At 38.7% G+C, this 13,782-nt stretch overlaps 1 protein-coding gene across 3 annotated transcripts in view; it reads right to left on the bottom strand.

Moving 5' to 3' along the window:
- Positions 1 to 422: 422 nt before the first annotated feature.
- grb14 (growth factor receptor-bound protein 14) overlaps positions 423 to 13,782 on the bottom strand; it is a 28,565-nt gene continuing 15,205 nt past the window's right edge. For 2 of the 3 annotated variants that reach the window (XM_038720448.1, XM_038720449.1), the window contains 12 exons: positions 9,660 to 9,816; positions 7,373 to 7,494; positions 7,173 to 7,247; positions 6,898 to 7,035; positions 5,530 to 5,640; positions 5,323 to 5,418; positions 4,899 to 4,961; positions 3,174 to 3,290; positions 2,738 to 2,807; positions 2,555 to 2,642; positions 1,902 to 1,995; positions 423 to 1,737 (listed from right to left, as the gene is read on the bottom strand). In XM_038720448.1, the coding sequence (XP_038576376.1) occupies positions 1,591 to 1,737; positions 1,902 to 1,995; positions 2,555 to 2,642; positions 2,738 to 2,807; positions 3,174 to 3,290; positions 4,899 to 4,961; positions 5,323 to 5,418; positions 5,530 to 5,640; positions 6,898 to 7,035; positions 7,173 to 7,247; positions 7,373 to 7,494; positions 9,660 to 9,816 (1,278 nt within the window). In that variant the 3' untranslated portion in view covers positions 423 to 1,590. Of the gene's footprint in view, positions 1,738 to 1,901; positions 1,996 to 2,554; positions 2,643 to 2,737; positions 2,808 to 3,173; positions 3,291 to 4,898; positions 4,962 to 5,322; positions 5,419 to 5,529; positions 5,641 to 6,897; positions 7,036 to 7,172; positions 7,248 to 7,372; positions 7,495 to 9,659; positions 9,817 to 10,217; positions 10,305 to 13,782 lie in introns of all 3 variants that reach the window. The other variant, XM_038720447.1, reaches the window with a different exon arrangement.

Genomic DNA, 13,782 nt, shown 5'->3' on the forward strand with positions numbered 1-13,782 from the left:
GCCATTGCATTTGTATCATAACCCTGTATGCTCTATTTACTATACAAAGACTATAATGAGTAGTGTTATATTTTAAATAAAGGCTCACTTTATCAGCCTTGTGACTGATTATTTCACACTGTCCCAGATCTGACCTGGGCTTTTGAGTTAAGAGTTTACCGTGCTAAAGCAAACACGAATAACACATTGCTGGCATTTTTTAAACATCACTGAAACCTACCGGAATGTGGGTTTAACTGACTAGTGTGTATACCTTGCAGCTTATTGTTAAACGTGACAATAATTCATACAAAGTCCTACATTACAAACACACTTTGAGACAGACAGACAGACATACATCTATATCTCTATCTCCCATGACATTCATTGTTCAATGCACTGTTCAGCTGGAAAATAAAAATGAGACTACTAACACAAGATCATTCAATCGCTGATTTGAAATACCTTGTTTTTAAAAGCAGATGTATTGTTGGCTTTATGAAAACAACTGTTCATCCACAGCAGTGGCAATAACATCAAAATACAAACAGCCCATGTTTTGCAAACTGTATACCTGGATCTCTGGAAAATATAAAACCAAAATTTCAATATACAATGAATTTAGATATAATCAAAATCAGTCACACATTATTTCTGATTTCCGTCTTAATTGCTTATATCTAAACTTGTTGAAATATATTTCACAACTAATTTTATGTAATACAAAGATTGCATTTAATCACATACATTTAAAATGAATGTACAGTGCAGACTAGTGAGGTTGAGTGCCATTTCTCTCCACCTGTACATTTACCTGTCCTTTTCGCTCTACAGCATTCGCAGTCCAGCTTACAGGGCATGCACAGTGACACTTCCTGAGAGGTCATTTTATCTCTCAAATAGAAAACAACAATCATTGTCTTTAAAAAAAAAAAATACCTGAATACTTCGAGATACAATGACAATGAAAAGTAAGATAGCTTAGTTTTACTCAAAATTAACAGGGCAGAGGTATTGTGTATTACAATTCCCAGCATTATACAATTTAAAATAAAAGTTGATGGCCTTGTTGGGATTCAACCATCATAAGCTTTGAGAGACCATAATTGACAGGTGTATATAATTACTGTACACATACTGCAGAAGACATACGGTTGAAGTGTTTTCAGTGAAATCTCCATTTCCAGCTACCGTATGTCACTTACCTAGTGTCATGATGTTGTTACAATCACAAGCTGTTTGCAGTACACATTCAGCTCAACAAGAGCACAAGAAGTCGTGTTTGGACTTTGCACAATGGATTTACAGCCACCTTGTGTACATTAGAGCCATAGATTAGAGCCAGAGCCAAAGAGTAATGTTCCCCAGACACAACAAATCATCTTCAGCACATGTAGTCAGTTATTATACAGTCTGTTGTCAAATTCAAAAGAAGGGGCCACGTCCCACAGCATGAATGTGGACGATAACAGTGTTTTCAGTTAGCGGGGCTGATCAGTTCACCTGTGTATCTTTCTTCTTCAAGGCACAAGAACAATAGGAGTGTTTGTCTAGAAAGGTCCCGGAGTTAAGGAGCAAGTGGGCCCTCGAGGGGTCTCTTGGGTCCCTTGTTCACAGGGTGATCCGGGCACAGTGGTGTTTGAGCTTGCAGGGCAACACCCCTCGGTTTAGCTGGTAAAACTCCACCAACTGGATCAAGTCACTGAACCGGGTGTGACCATCATCCAGACTGTAGAATAACGCTCCTTCATCATCCACCTGCAGTGAAGTATTCGCACATATACATGCACACCCACACCCACACACAAACAAAAGAATTGCACACAAGAGATAGTTGACGAGGCTCAAATTTAAAGGTAGTTTTTGGAATATGAATGAAAAACATTGTGGAATTGTATATCCAAACAGTGGATTGTACTCACAGGTAAGATCTGAAAGTGTTTGATTTTCTGCATGTGGCACAGTGACAGTACAAATGTCTTGGGGTTGCTTTGGCTGTCCCTCAGAAGAAACACTCTGAAAACAAAAAGAAAACTTTCAACTGTTCTAAAATCCTAATTTTTACCCGATTTCCCGATTTCCTAAACTACATAATTAATCTAAAACATTTTTGAACACATTATGCAGCATTTGCAAGCACTTAAAGAATGACAGAACAAACGGTCTCTTAAAGTCCAGTCTATTATGGACCACTAGAGAATACTGCTTAGCTCCCCTTGTTTTTGCTTTTTGGAGGTCTACTTCTGTACAGTATGTTGACATATGTACATATGTAAAGGCACGTTCAATGTTGTGAATGCAATAAAATAATGCAATTGTAATGTTTTGTATGCCTTCTTAAAAGACTATTTATTGTAACTACCGACCACACAAGATTATAATAATAAATAAATGCATGTAATTTCTTTACATATTAAATGTATTTAACAGGGAAATTACCCTTTATTAGCAGTACTACCAAGCTTGTCCTTCATCATGTACTAAATGCATGTACTGTCAGCCCAGTGGTCTAACCTACCAATAGACCTGTCTTTAAGGACACATTGTAAACAAAAAAAGGAGTCTAACTGCTTACCCATCGACAAGACCCTGTTGAGTGATCAGACGCTGAGCCTCATCCCGAGAGAGTTTGCCATGGAACCAGGACTGAGCCAAGTGTAGAGCTAAAGAGACACAAAGAGACAATATATTACAAATTACTTAATTTCACTTGTGTACAGGCAGCAAATCAAAAATGCTAAAAATGTGTCCCACAAACCTATGTTTAGCACTGAGCTCTGTGATGTGGAGGGGCTCCCGTGGCCACTCAGACGGTGGCAGCTTTTCCTCTACGGGAGAAATGAGTTAAAGCTACAATATTAGTTGAATTTATGCTCTTTCTCTTGCCTTTGTATTCCAAAAAAGGTAATAATTAAGTATGAGGTGCTTACAACTGTTGCTCTTATTAGCTTTATTCTGTTGTGTTAAGCCACTGTGTGTATGAATACACTCTATACAGTTGAAAAATACTATGGAAATTCTTACTCTTGTTACACTGGAAATAGTTATATTCAGTAATAACAGATATGATATGAAAGCATAATCGCTTACCAACCTCCAGTTAGCCCTTCTTTCTTGTTTACATTGTTGGGAAATGTCTCTTCCTGTTGTTTCTTAGGTGGAGAAGGTTTTTTTAAGCTATAAATCGGACTTACCCTCCATGACAGGCCTTCCTCTACAGCTACAGACATCGCCTCAGAAGGGTTCTCAATCACCCGGCTCTTTTGGCCAGAAAAGTCCATGGCCACCAGTGAATTCTCTGAGGTGCTTCTCTGAAATTGCACACATACAGTGAAATGTTACTTTTTTATTGACTGGATGAGTTTATATTTGTTTAAATCTATCCTCAGAGTTTTGCTTTATTTTCTAATGACACAAAAAACGAATGTTTTGAAATATGTATAGTACAAAATACCCAGTGTTTTTTCTTTTTTGGTTAGATTTCCCTGTATACTGTGGAAGAGAAGTAGACTGACTTTTGCTGTCTTGTGATATTGTATTGCCACCTAGTGTCTGAGTAATGTGACTCCATCTGCATCGTTTCTAGATGATTCCAGACAGAAAATACCATTGAAAAGAGATTAGTGGCTTTGAAAAGAATGACACATGGGCACATTTTAGTCCTTTAAGCTGCCATATAGTGAGTGGCTCACGGCACACACTCAACAAAATTCTTCTTATCAGGATTACCAAGAAGCTTTTGAATTACCACATTCGTTTCTCTACCTGCTACCATGCTTACAATTTAAAACAAAGTGAGCAGTGTTAACTTAGAGGATAGAGGCATTCCCGTCCATCTTTTTCAGTCTGCCCAATTCCAATGATGCAAGATATCAATCATTGCTTATAAATGATACTCAGGAATGTATTTGAATACAGCTTTTATTTGATTTATTTTGCTCTTTATCCTATGAAGCAGATCTGTCAAGGTAGCATGTTGAGCTAAATCTGTCAAGTAAACCACACACGATTCTGCAGCCTGACCCTGCATTTGGCAGACTCATGTACACTCTTATCTTTCTAGCTAATCCTCTTGGCGAGGCTGTTGGTCACATATGACACTTCGACAGCAGAGAAGAGGTGATGAGTAGTTAAATCTGAGAGCAGCTGATCACTGAGTATTTTTAGAAAGCAGAGGGTTCATGAACATGTCCAAAAGCCATAAATAGATTTGTTCACTGCTGCGAAAATACTCCCAGTAGAGTCTGAGGCTATTCTGGGAAACCAAATCTACATTAACACACCGAAGGTGCCTCATTTGTCCTACGCAAATATATTACTACACTGCTGTGTCGTGTGTTAGCGCCAATATCTTTTTAACACGTGGAATTGTAAAATTTAAAGCTGGGAAGTTGCATTAACTGATTTTCTTTTGGTCACCTAGGAGCAGGGGAGCAAGCTACAAACACAAAATTGACATGACACTGCCTTATTAAGTTGTAATAGCAAATTTGTTAGCAAACATTTACCTATACAATACATCCAACAGCATTAACATGGAGTTGTATTTCTGTGTGAAATACAACTTCCATGTAATGAATGTAAGTCCAGTATTATTGTAGTGTCTTTTTAGCAGCCAAATGCTCTACCATGTCCCCCAGCTAGTTTCTAACATGACCAGTCTGTCATTTAGTGCTTGGCAGGTATCACAAAGTGGGTTTATCAGAGCTTTTTTTGGCTGAAAAAAGAGCTGCCTACTGTGGCTGGAAAAAAGGTTGATGAGTGCTTTGTGGGCTGAACCCCCCCTCCCCCCGAAACAATGAGCAAATGTTAAAAGAGGCTCCATAAGGCGAAGATGAGGCAAAGCACAGAGTTGGTTTTTCAAGTTCAAGAATTTTTCAAGTAAATTACATTACATGAAAATAACACCTTCAGCTTACCATTGGTGAAGCTTTTTGTTTCTGCTGCGGATGGATAAAGTTTTGGTACAGTTGCATCCCATACTGAAAGACAGAAAAATGTCAGCATTTTAAATTCTAATCCCAAATAGTAACTACATGTTAACTTTAAACTACTTTCAAAAGACCTGTAGTGATGAAAAGGGGCAGACACAAATAAATCACAGTCGGTTAGGCTGTACTGTATATTATTTATAGACCAGCAGGAGAGTGACTAATGCTCTAAACTGTATCCAGCAGATATCCAGACAATGAACACATGCTGCTTCTATAAAGAACAGGAGTGCTAATCCAGCGTCACTCAATAGTTTCCCTTGACCTCCTCTCAAAGCTAAATCTGATTCTAGCACTGACTCAGCGGTCCTCCTCTTAGACATCACCCAGAGTTAGCAATCAGTAAGCCAACCTTTAACAAGCGCATGGCTGTGATCCAGCAGGTCCTGGTCTGCTCATCATCGGCACAAAGCAGCTTCAAGTCCCGGGCTGAACTACACTTTGTGGACTGGAGAAAGACGTTACAGGGAGAAAAAAGGAGTTGGCAACATGCTGGGAATCAATACTCTACTTCTGCTCCTTTTTGTACACTTTTGGCATTTCTAGATAGTGATGGTACCTTGACACAGAAGCCATAATCTGTAGGTGCTCCATGTAGTTTTTTGGCTGACAACACTGTGTAGACATCGCTGTCACTAAAGTCAGCAATGAACTGCAGATGCCTTGGTTCCTATAAAACAAAATGGTACAGTAGATATCAACTTTCAGGCAACATCAAATCAACATTTTGGGTCTAGCATTCATCTTCACAACACATCTGTAAATCTGTTGTATATGAGGGACAGATACTTATGTAAGGTATTCGTTTGTGCGTCAGTATTGGAGGCTTGTCTCTCCAGTTTATTTTATAATGTGTACACTACGGTGAGGAAGACAACAAAAAAAATTGAATAATGCAGAAAGTAGTTTACTTTTAGGGATAAATGGTACATGCATCTATTCAAAAACTTAAGAACTGTGGATAAATACCACCTACATTTCAATCAAGCCATGCTAACAGTCTAATCTTTTGGGCAGAAGGAACATTTAGGTGCAGCGCACTTAAATTTACACAATGCATATTTATCTATAAATAACACTGTTATCAGTAATTCTGGGTGTGGTTAATCTATGAATGTAATGAAAGAGATAAGGATAATTTAGACATATTAATAGGGGTTGTACAACAGTATCAACAGCCACATTGTGCCAAAGATACATTTCCAAGAAATGAAAGCACAAAGACTACCATTGTTCTTCTTTCACGTCACGCACTGTTCCCACTTCCTTTTTAAAGTAACCCCACAGCCGTTAGTGTCTGCTCTGACTGACTAGTAAAGTGGCTGCCCAGGACTGCAGATGAACGTTAAATCTGCTAGAGTAAAAGTGTGTGCCATACCAAAGAGCCTTCCTGCACTCGACAACAAAAGGCCTACTGTTGTAGGAAATGAAAGCAGTTGAGAAGTGGTTGTGTTGGCATGGCTGGTGCCTAGGTATAAGCTTCACTTGTCCACAGCATTGGGAGTACTATTTCTGCCCGGCTGCTATGCCAGCTGACCTAAGGAAAATCAAGCTAAACCTGTTCCACTGCCCCCCTCACAACACGAGTGAGATATATACAGAGGATGAACTGGTGACCCCCATTGTGTACAAAGAGAGGGCTAGAATGTATCTTCATAGATGGAGTCAAGAATTTAAATTTTCCAACTGGTGCCATGCATTTGTTTTATCTTGCATGTTTACGGTGTAAACTAAGGGCTATGTGTATTTAATTCAAGTAAGGGGAAAAACATGACCATTGTAATGCAATTACATCAAAATTGGATTGCATGCAACATAATGGTTTTAGTTGTATGCAACAAATAATCCATGTAGTAATTTTTTTTTATAAAATGCTTTTGATTTTCCTCAAAATGCATCCAACTATCTGTCATTCTGTTTTACTGACCTTGGAAGTTCCCTTATTAGAGAAATACAGCCCTGACCTCCGCAGGACAAAATAAAACTTCTTCCAAGACTTCCTGCTTTGCTCTTTGGCATGGAGGTGGCCATGTATCTCTGGACAAGTGCTGGAGTTGAGAAAGGTCTGTGTTGGGTAGAGAAATACTTGTAAATAGATGCATGTGTTCAATACATTCTTAAGGTAACAACAGATAGAGATTCAGAGCAAAGTTGGCCCTCAAGGGCAAAGAGAGCGCAGTGTAAACAGAAAGAACTTGATACCTGTATAAGCTGAGAGTGATCCACCATCCCATTGGTTTCACTTGATATGGAGACCATGTGATCTGGGAAAAAGTCCTACCAATATGAAAGCAGCATTAGTTATTACTCATTAAACTCCTCAACCCACACAGTAGAGGAAATACTGAATAAGAGAGGATATACCAAATGCAAAATGTATAATAACTTCATCACAAACTCACCAGAGGTTTCCTGAAGAATTCATATTTAGCATAATTCTTCCTAAAATACAGCCGGTTGTCCGTGTCCATTCCCCAGCCTGATAGCACCACCATAACAGACTCATGGTCTTCAATGGTTCTCTCTAGTGAGACCAGGAGGAAAGAAAATGAATGGCAGGTTAACCGGTTTGTCACTTCTCTATGGATAAAAGATGGCAGACCAAATGGAATCAGCTGTCAAACCAAAGTTACGTTTAAATCTTCTCAAAATCACAATGCAATGATGTCTGCAAAAGCTTTGCTGAAAAGAGCTATATTGTTTCTCTTTGAGGCACAGCGTTTGATTATTAACCTTATATCAATGGGTAACCTCTGGATGAGAGTGTGGCTCTCAAGTCAAGCAGTACGACATAAACATTAATTATTTCCTAGAATTTAAAATGGTTGTTGAATTAATGGCAAACTTTTTTTCTTCAGCCAAGAAGTCAGACAACAACAAGTGACTATGATGATAAGATCATTCTAAAAAAGAGCATATGCCCCGTCTTGTAAATGATTTAATTGAATAAGCATTTATAAATGTGACCTTTACATATGAACTCTGAGTGTTGTGCAAAAAAACTATAGTCTATAGCCTAAATACTATGAAAAACATGTATCTCAAAATGCTAATTATTTTTCCACATTAAGAAAAAGAGCCTTGAGCTTTGAGACATTGCCTTTTGACAATGGGCTCTTTAAAGGTGGGGTATGCGGTTCTAATCCAATACATGTCTTTGTCAAATTCAGCAAACATGTCCTCACGGCCTGCTAGCTGTCGGTTCTATCTGTCCGAATGTGAAACGAACATAGTGGCCTGGTCCGAGCCGCTCAACAGTATTCCAGCCACGATTTGTGTGTCAGGTAATGTTAAATTACTTGCCCACGGACATTTAGCTTACTTTCTAGTGGTCTTAAAATATAATATTGTTGGGTTAGATATAGTAGCATAAGAGTTGTGAGTACCGCTGTCTGGAGCTGCTGCGCTGGCTCTGGGAAACCATCTCAACTTAGCTAATGTTAATTAGATTACCGTTTGCTCTCTTATTAGATTCCTCCAGAATCAAATACACCACATTTAAGAGTAATATTAGTTCAGGGGTTCCCACAAAGGAACATTTAAACCCTTAGTTCATCTGCCAAATAACAAATATCTAGATATATGGTTTTTACAGGATAGCAATAATATGTAGTTTTGATTAAAAAACCTTGATGACTTGAACAGAACAGATGGATGAATTACGTAATGTGTGCAATAGTGTGAAAATGCCGTTGAGAAATATTTTATGCAGTCATACTGTCCCCTAGCAGATCAGTGTTAATAAAATCATTAACAAGCCATTGGCTTAATAAGAACAAAATTTTATATTCATTACATTCACATTCATTCCTTTCTTGAATACAAATGGAAGTAATGTGCCTTTTGTGTTCAAATACCTCTGTCAAAGTAAATGTAACATAAATGGCTACACCGAACAGCTTTTGATGCTGCATATAAATGTAGACCTCACAGTAACGTCTTGCATTACACAACAAAAGCCATGCAGAAAGTACTAGTAAGATTGAAAAATTATACAAGTGAGAGAGAATCTATATACGCTAATGTAGACAGTGATGTCTTCACACATGCAAAGGTAAGATCTATAATTGATGCCTCACAGTGATTAAAACACAATCAGTACTAACATCAGCTCCTTATATTTTACACAATGTGACTGGTTAACGATTGGTTTATGACTGAGGACAGTGTTCTGTTCCACTCACACATACAGCATATGTACACATTTCACCACCCAACCACCTACCGCCTCCCCCCAAACCAAGCAAACCTCGCCCATAAGACTAACAACATTACCATCACATGATTAATACCAGTACATACTATATGTCAAAATCAAATTTGCTTTATGCATATTTTGAACAATAGCACTTAACCTGAACTCTGCACATTAACTTAGACTCTCACAAATGCCACATGATCCTGGAGCCAGAAAGCCATTTAGTTTTCAAAATTGATTTATAGATTCAAATGATACCTTTTCAAAGAAAACTTTATTTGGCTAAAATTGCAAAAGATTATGGCTAACACTAACTGAGACAGTATTGTTTTGGTTACAATGTACAGGGACAGAGTGGCTCTGAGCTTCTGATACACTGGTTTGCAGTGGGATCCTTTGATTAAATACAATTGCAGCATTTTGAGATCTGATTGGGATTTATGCATTCTCGCAAAAAAAGAAGACAATTATGCAGAAAACTGTAACCTTACCTATTCCCAGATGAGAGTTGTGTTCAAAAAGAGTCCAGCTGTGGTCATCAATGCAGTGATTCTTCAAGACAAACAGTTGGCATATGTCCCTGGCTGTGATGTCAATGGGAACCTCTACTGCTCTGCTGGTGTTATCTTCACTATAAACTTTGATTACCTGCAACAGAAGCATTGAATTAATGATCATTCCAACCTTTAAGCAGTACGGGATACTTTTTACCTTCAAGGGAGTACAAGCAGAGTGTTGTTTTTGGTTTGAAGTAATGCAATCAACAGAATTAAAAGCGAGCAAAGTATCAGACAAATTAATCAGTTTGACCCACATACACCAGTTAGGATAGCCCCTGTTTTGTATTGCAGCACATTCAGAAAGAGTTGATGAAAGAGCTACAAAATAGAGAAGTCAAAGATTTATAGAGCGCTTAAAAAGCAAACCAGTTTTGTGAAGTATATTCCAGGATGTACATATTTGAGCTTGCAAAGAAAACCATGTAGTAATCTTGTAATACCACATTGAGACAAACACTTAAATGAATCCATTTTGAAAGAACAACTTACCCCCCTGTTTGAAGCCAAGCAGAGTTGTGAGTTTGGGCAAGCACTGTAGCCTATGCATGGCTGAGTACACAGCATTGCAGAAGATAGCTTTAGTAAGAAACATAAAAACATGCATCAGACAGCACTGCGAATTTCAGCTGGGTAGCAACGACACACTCTCTCTCTCCCTCTGCTCTGTGCAGTGGAGTTGAAAGGAGGCAATTAGAGAAAACTGCCTCTAAGCACAGGGCTGTCCTGACTCCACATATCTGTATTACTGGAGCTTGATACCAAATCACCTGCTACCTTTCTCCACTGCTAAGCGTAAAGAAGAAAGATATCAATCTGCTCATTCACACATGCGAGAGAGAGAGCGAGCAAGAGAAGGTTCCAACCCCCTTTCTATTCACATTCACACGCCCATGGCAAGCAGAGCTCCCAGCATAATGCCCTGCAAGAGCCCACAGAGCACTTTACAAAAGGTGCTAGTTAAATGTAGTGCTAGTTGAGTGAACTGAGTCTGAAGTTGACAGAGGTGGGTGTGGAGAGGGAGAGTGTCTCTTCTCTCAAAGAGTACTATTGGTGGTTTTAAGCTGGGCAGGATGAGCCCGATTCCTTTTGTGGAGAGAAAGGAGGTCAGATCTCTCAAACAGGGCTGAGGTTTGCGCCCTCAAGGAGTCATCAGCAAATGGGAGCCTCCAGCGATGACATCACCTCTCAGTGTAAACCATTTAGTGGTTAATCAGCCCGCTTGGAGCCTAACAAAATAAGTCTGTATGTCTGACAAAGACGAGGACCTGCATTAAACAGATCACTCCAGCAGCTTTTTTAATATGGTTAACACTGCAGGTTAATCACCAAAAACAGTTCTGAACCAAATCTGAGACAAAGACAACATCAGCTGAGAACTTGACCAGCAGAGCAAAACAAGCCCTAGATTTAAAAAAAAAACAAAACAGGGTATCTGTTGATAACTGCATCTACCTTGAGCCTCAGTTAACTTGCTGTGAGGAAGTGGCCTTCCTGAGAGTTGGCCAAATCAAATCATTCAGGCATCACATTTCACCAGGAACAGGGTAGGGCTTGTCAGACGGCGAGGAAACCTTTTTGGTGCATTAGCACTGCAGATGTACTTTATGTTTGCATTACTTAACACAGAGCAACTGAAAATATTAAGAGTGTGTTTTGTGGGAAGTTTTGTTTGGATGGCGAGAAGACACATATTGACAATGACCTTTGAAAATGACATTTTATCTGAACCATGAAATTAATCCAGGGATCCCTCAGACCATAGCCTGTAAACTCCACTGCACAAGACAACCTCTTACATGTCTATTTTACAAGAGGGAGAGACAAGTAGACTACACAGTGTTACACAGCAGGATTTGTGTCACTACATATTGAAGTTTTGTAAAGACCTATGGAAACTCTGAAGGATCTACTGTGTTCCACAGCTGAGATGAAGACACCGTGCATACAAACTGTTGCACCAGTCATATCGTAATCCGGGTTGTGTCTCTACAGTAGACCTTGGAGGGATTGTAGAGGGCATCATGCAGGCAACGAAAAAACCCATTGAAATCCTTTCTATGAAAGAAACTTCTTAAGATTTTTTTAAGAACTTACTTTATCACCATGTTACTGCTGCTGGTGAACATCAGAGCCACACAAGCAGAGCAGTTTCCCGTGAATGTAAGTGTTGTCTCCATGGTTACTGTGAGTATTATTTTTTGTTGTTTTTGCATTTGCATAATTATCACCAATTATTTGATGTCAAATAGTGGGTGTTTGGCCTAAGGCACCAAAATGGTGTTTACATGGTTTGTTATAAAAAGCTATTTAAAAGCGAGACACAGCACCAAGGAAAAAAGATTCTGCTCGGCAGCTTGTTTTAGATTTACTAATTAACTTAGCTGAAGCCCGAGTCATGCAGAAATGTACCAGATGCGGTTTCCAAACATCAAAGATATTCCAAACTGAATCACAAATAAATATGTATAAAATCGTATATAAAACATTACAAGATTTTCCATTTGATGGAATAGTCCAGTTATATAAAATGGCATCATGTGTTTGAATTTTGGCTTAAATATATACTAAAGTATGATATTTTAAAACCTTGTGGAATATCAGCATCTTGTCCATCATTCAGCAATGTGAATCAGAGCAACAAATCAAACCGGACACACTTTGTTGATATTTAGTCTTTTACTCATGTTACATCTAAAGAAGGCTGGCATACTACAAATATAAAATTTAAAAGCAGCAAATGACAACTTTCACTAATCAATGGAGAAATACACATACTTTTATAATATACAGTGCATACTATCAACAGAACTCAGATAAAATCTGATGAATGGTTTATTTCAGTGGTGGCACTGTCATCTAGTGGAGCAGCAGATCACAAAACTCACATTTAACATTATACCAGGTTTTGAGTCACAGATTGGTCACAAATTTCTTGGGATGAGCAAAAAAAAAAAAAAAAAGGTTAGGGTTAAATTAATTTAAAATTGCGCCACTTTGGCTTTGATGTAGCGCCTCTCCCCATCTGTGGTTACTACTCTGCAATCTTGCTCAATGTCCCGCCCTTAGCCCTATCTGAAAATAATAGCCTCTCATCACCAAAGGCTGCTTAAATCTGCTTAAATCAGATGTCTAATTGCTGAAACTTTTTGGGGCAACAAAGTTTCCAGTCATCCATAATAGGACCCAGTACCAATAATATTAATATTCATACTTTTTTAAAAACTTTTTTTAGTCACTCTTTTTTTTTAATTTATAGGCCAATATTTATTTTTTAACATAAAGCAAAAACATATAACAAATAATACATTAACTTTGCATATTACAGAATCGTGACAAAGATGTATAACGGGTGAGATATTTTAAAGTGCCCTCTAGTGGACAAACTATAAAATGTTTCTAAATAAACGCAATCTTATCTTTGCATTTTTTTTATGCTAATCAGCCAACATATAAACGTTAACTGATATTGTCACAGTCTGGTCTCTCTGTTCCTCCTCTTCAACCACTTTTCTGGTTCCCCAGGCTTCTTCGTTGCTATTTTCCAATACATCCACCAGATGCCCTTTCCCTCCTTTCCACATCTGACTGCCCCAACCACTTCTCTTTTTATCAGCCTTGTTTCACTCTCCCTCATCAGCCCTGCACTACTTAACCAGCCCATTTCCGCACACACTCCTTGCCAGATCGTCCCTGTTATGTTGCTGTGTGCTTCATGTCTTGGTTCCCTGTTTCTCTCTGCCATACCTGTGTGTTTTTGACCTTATTGCCTGACCATTGGACTTTTGATTCTTGCCTGCTCTTTCTCAGATTTGTTTGCCTCTTTGGCCCGCCTTCTCTGGTTTTGACCCTAGCCTGCCTCAGCATGCCGTAAGCCTGTGTTCCTATATTTTGCATTAAGTTACTGAACTGCATCAGCTCTGCCTCAGGCATCTGCACTTGGGTCCTATTCCTGTTACCCTGCTTGCATCAATTGTGACAGCTATAGTATACGTGATAAGCCAAATCAGAAATCATATCAGCCCACCAATTTATGGGTCAGCCTCTATCGCTACAG

Source organism: Micropterus salmoides, unplaced genomic scaffold, assembly GCF_014851395.1.
Source record: "Micropterus salmoides isolate LMB-PRFRI ecotype aquatic unplaced genomic scaffold, ASM1485139v1 Ms_hic_scaffold_15, whole genome shotgun sequence".
Classification (NCBI taxonomy): domain Eukaryota; kingdom Metazoa; phylum Chordata; class Actinopteri; order Centrarchiformes; family Centrarchidae; genus Micropterus; species Micropterus salmoides.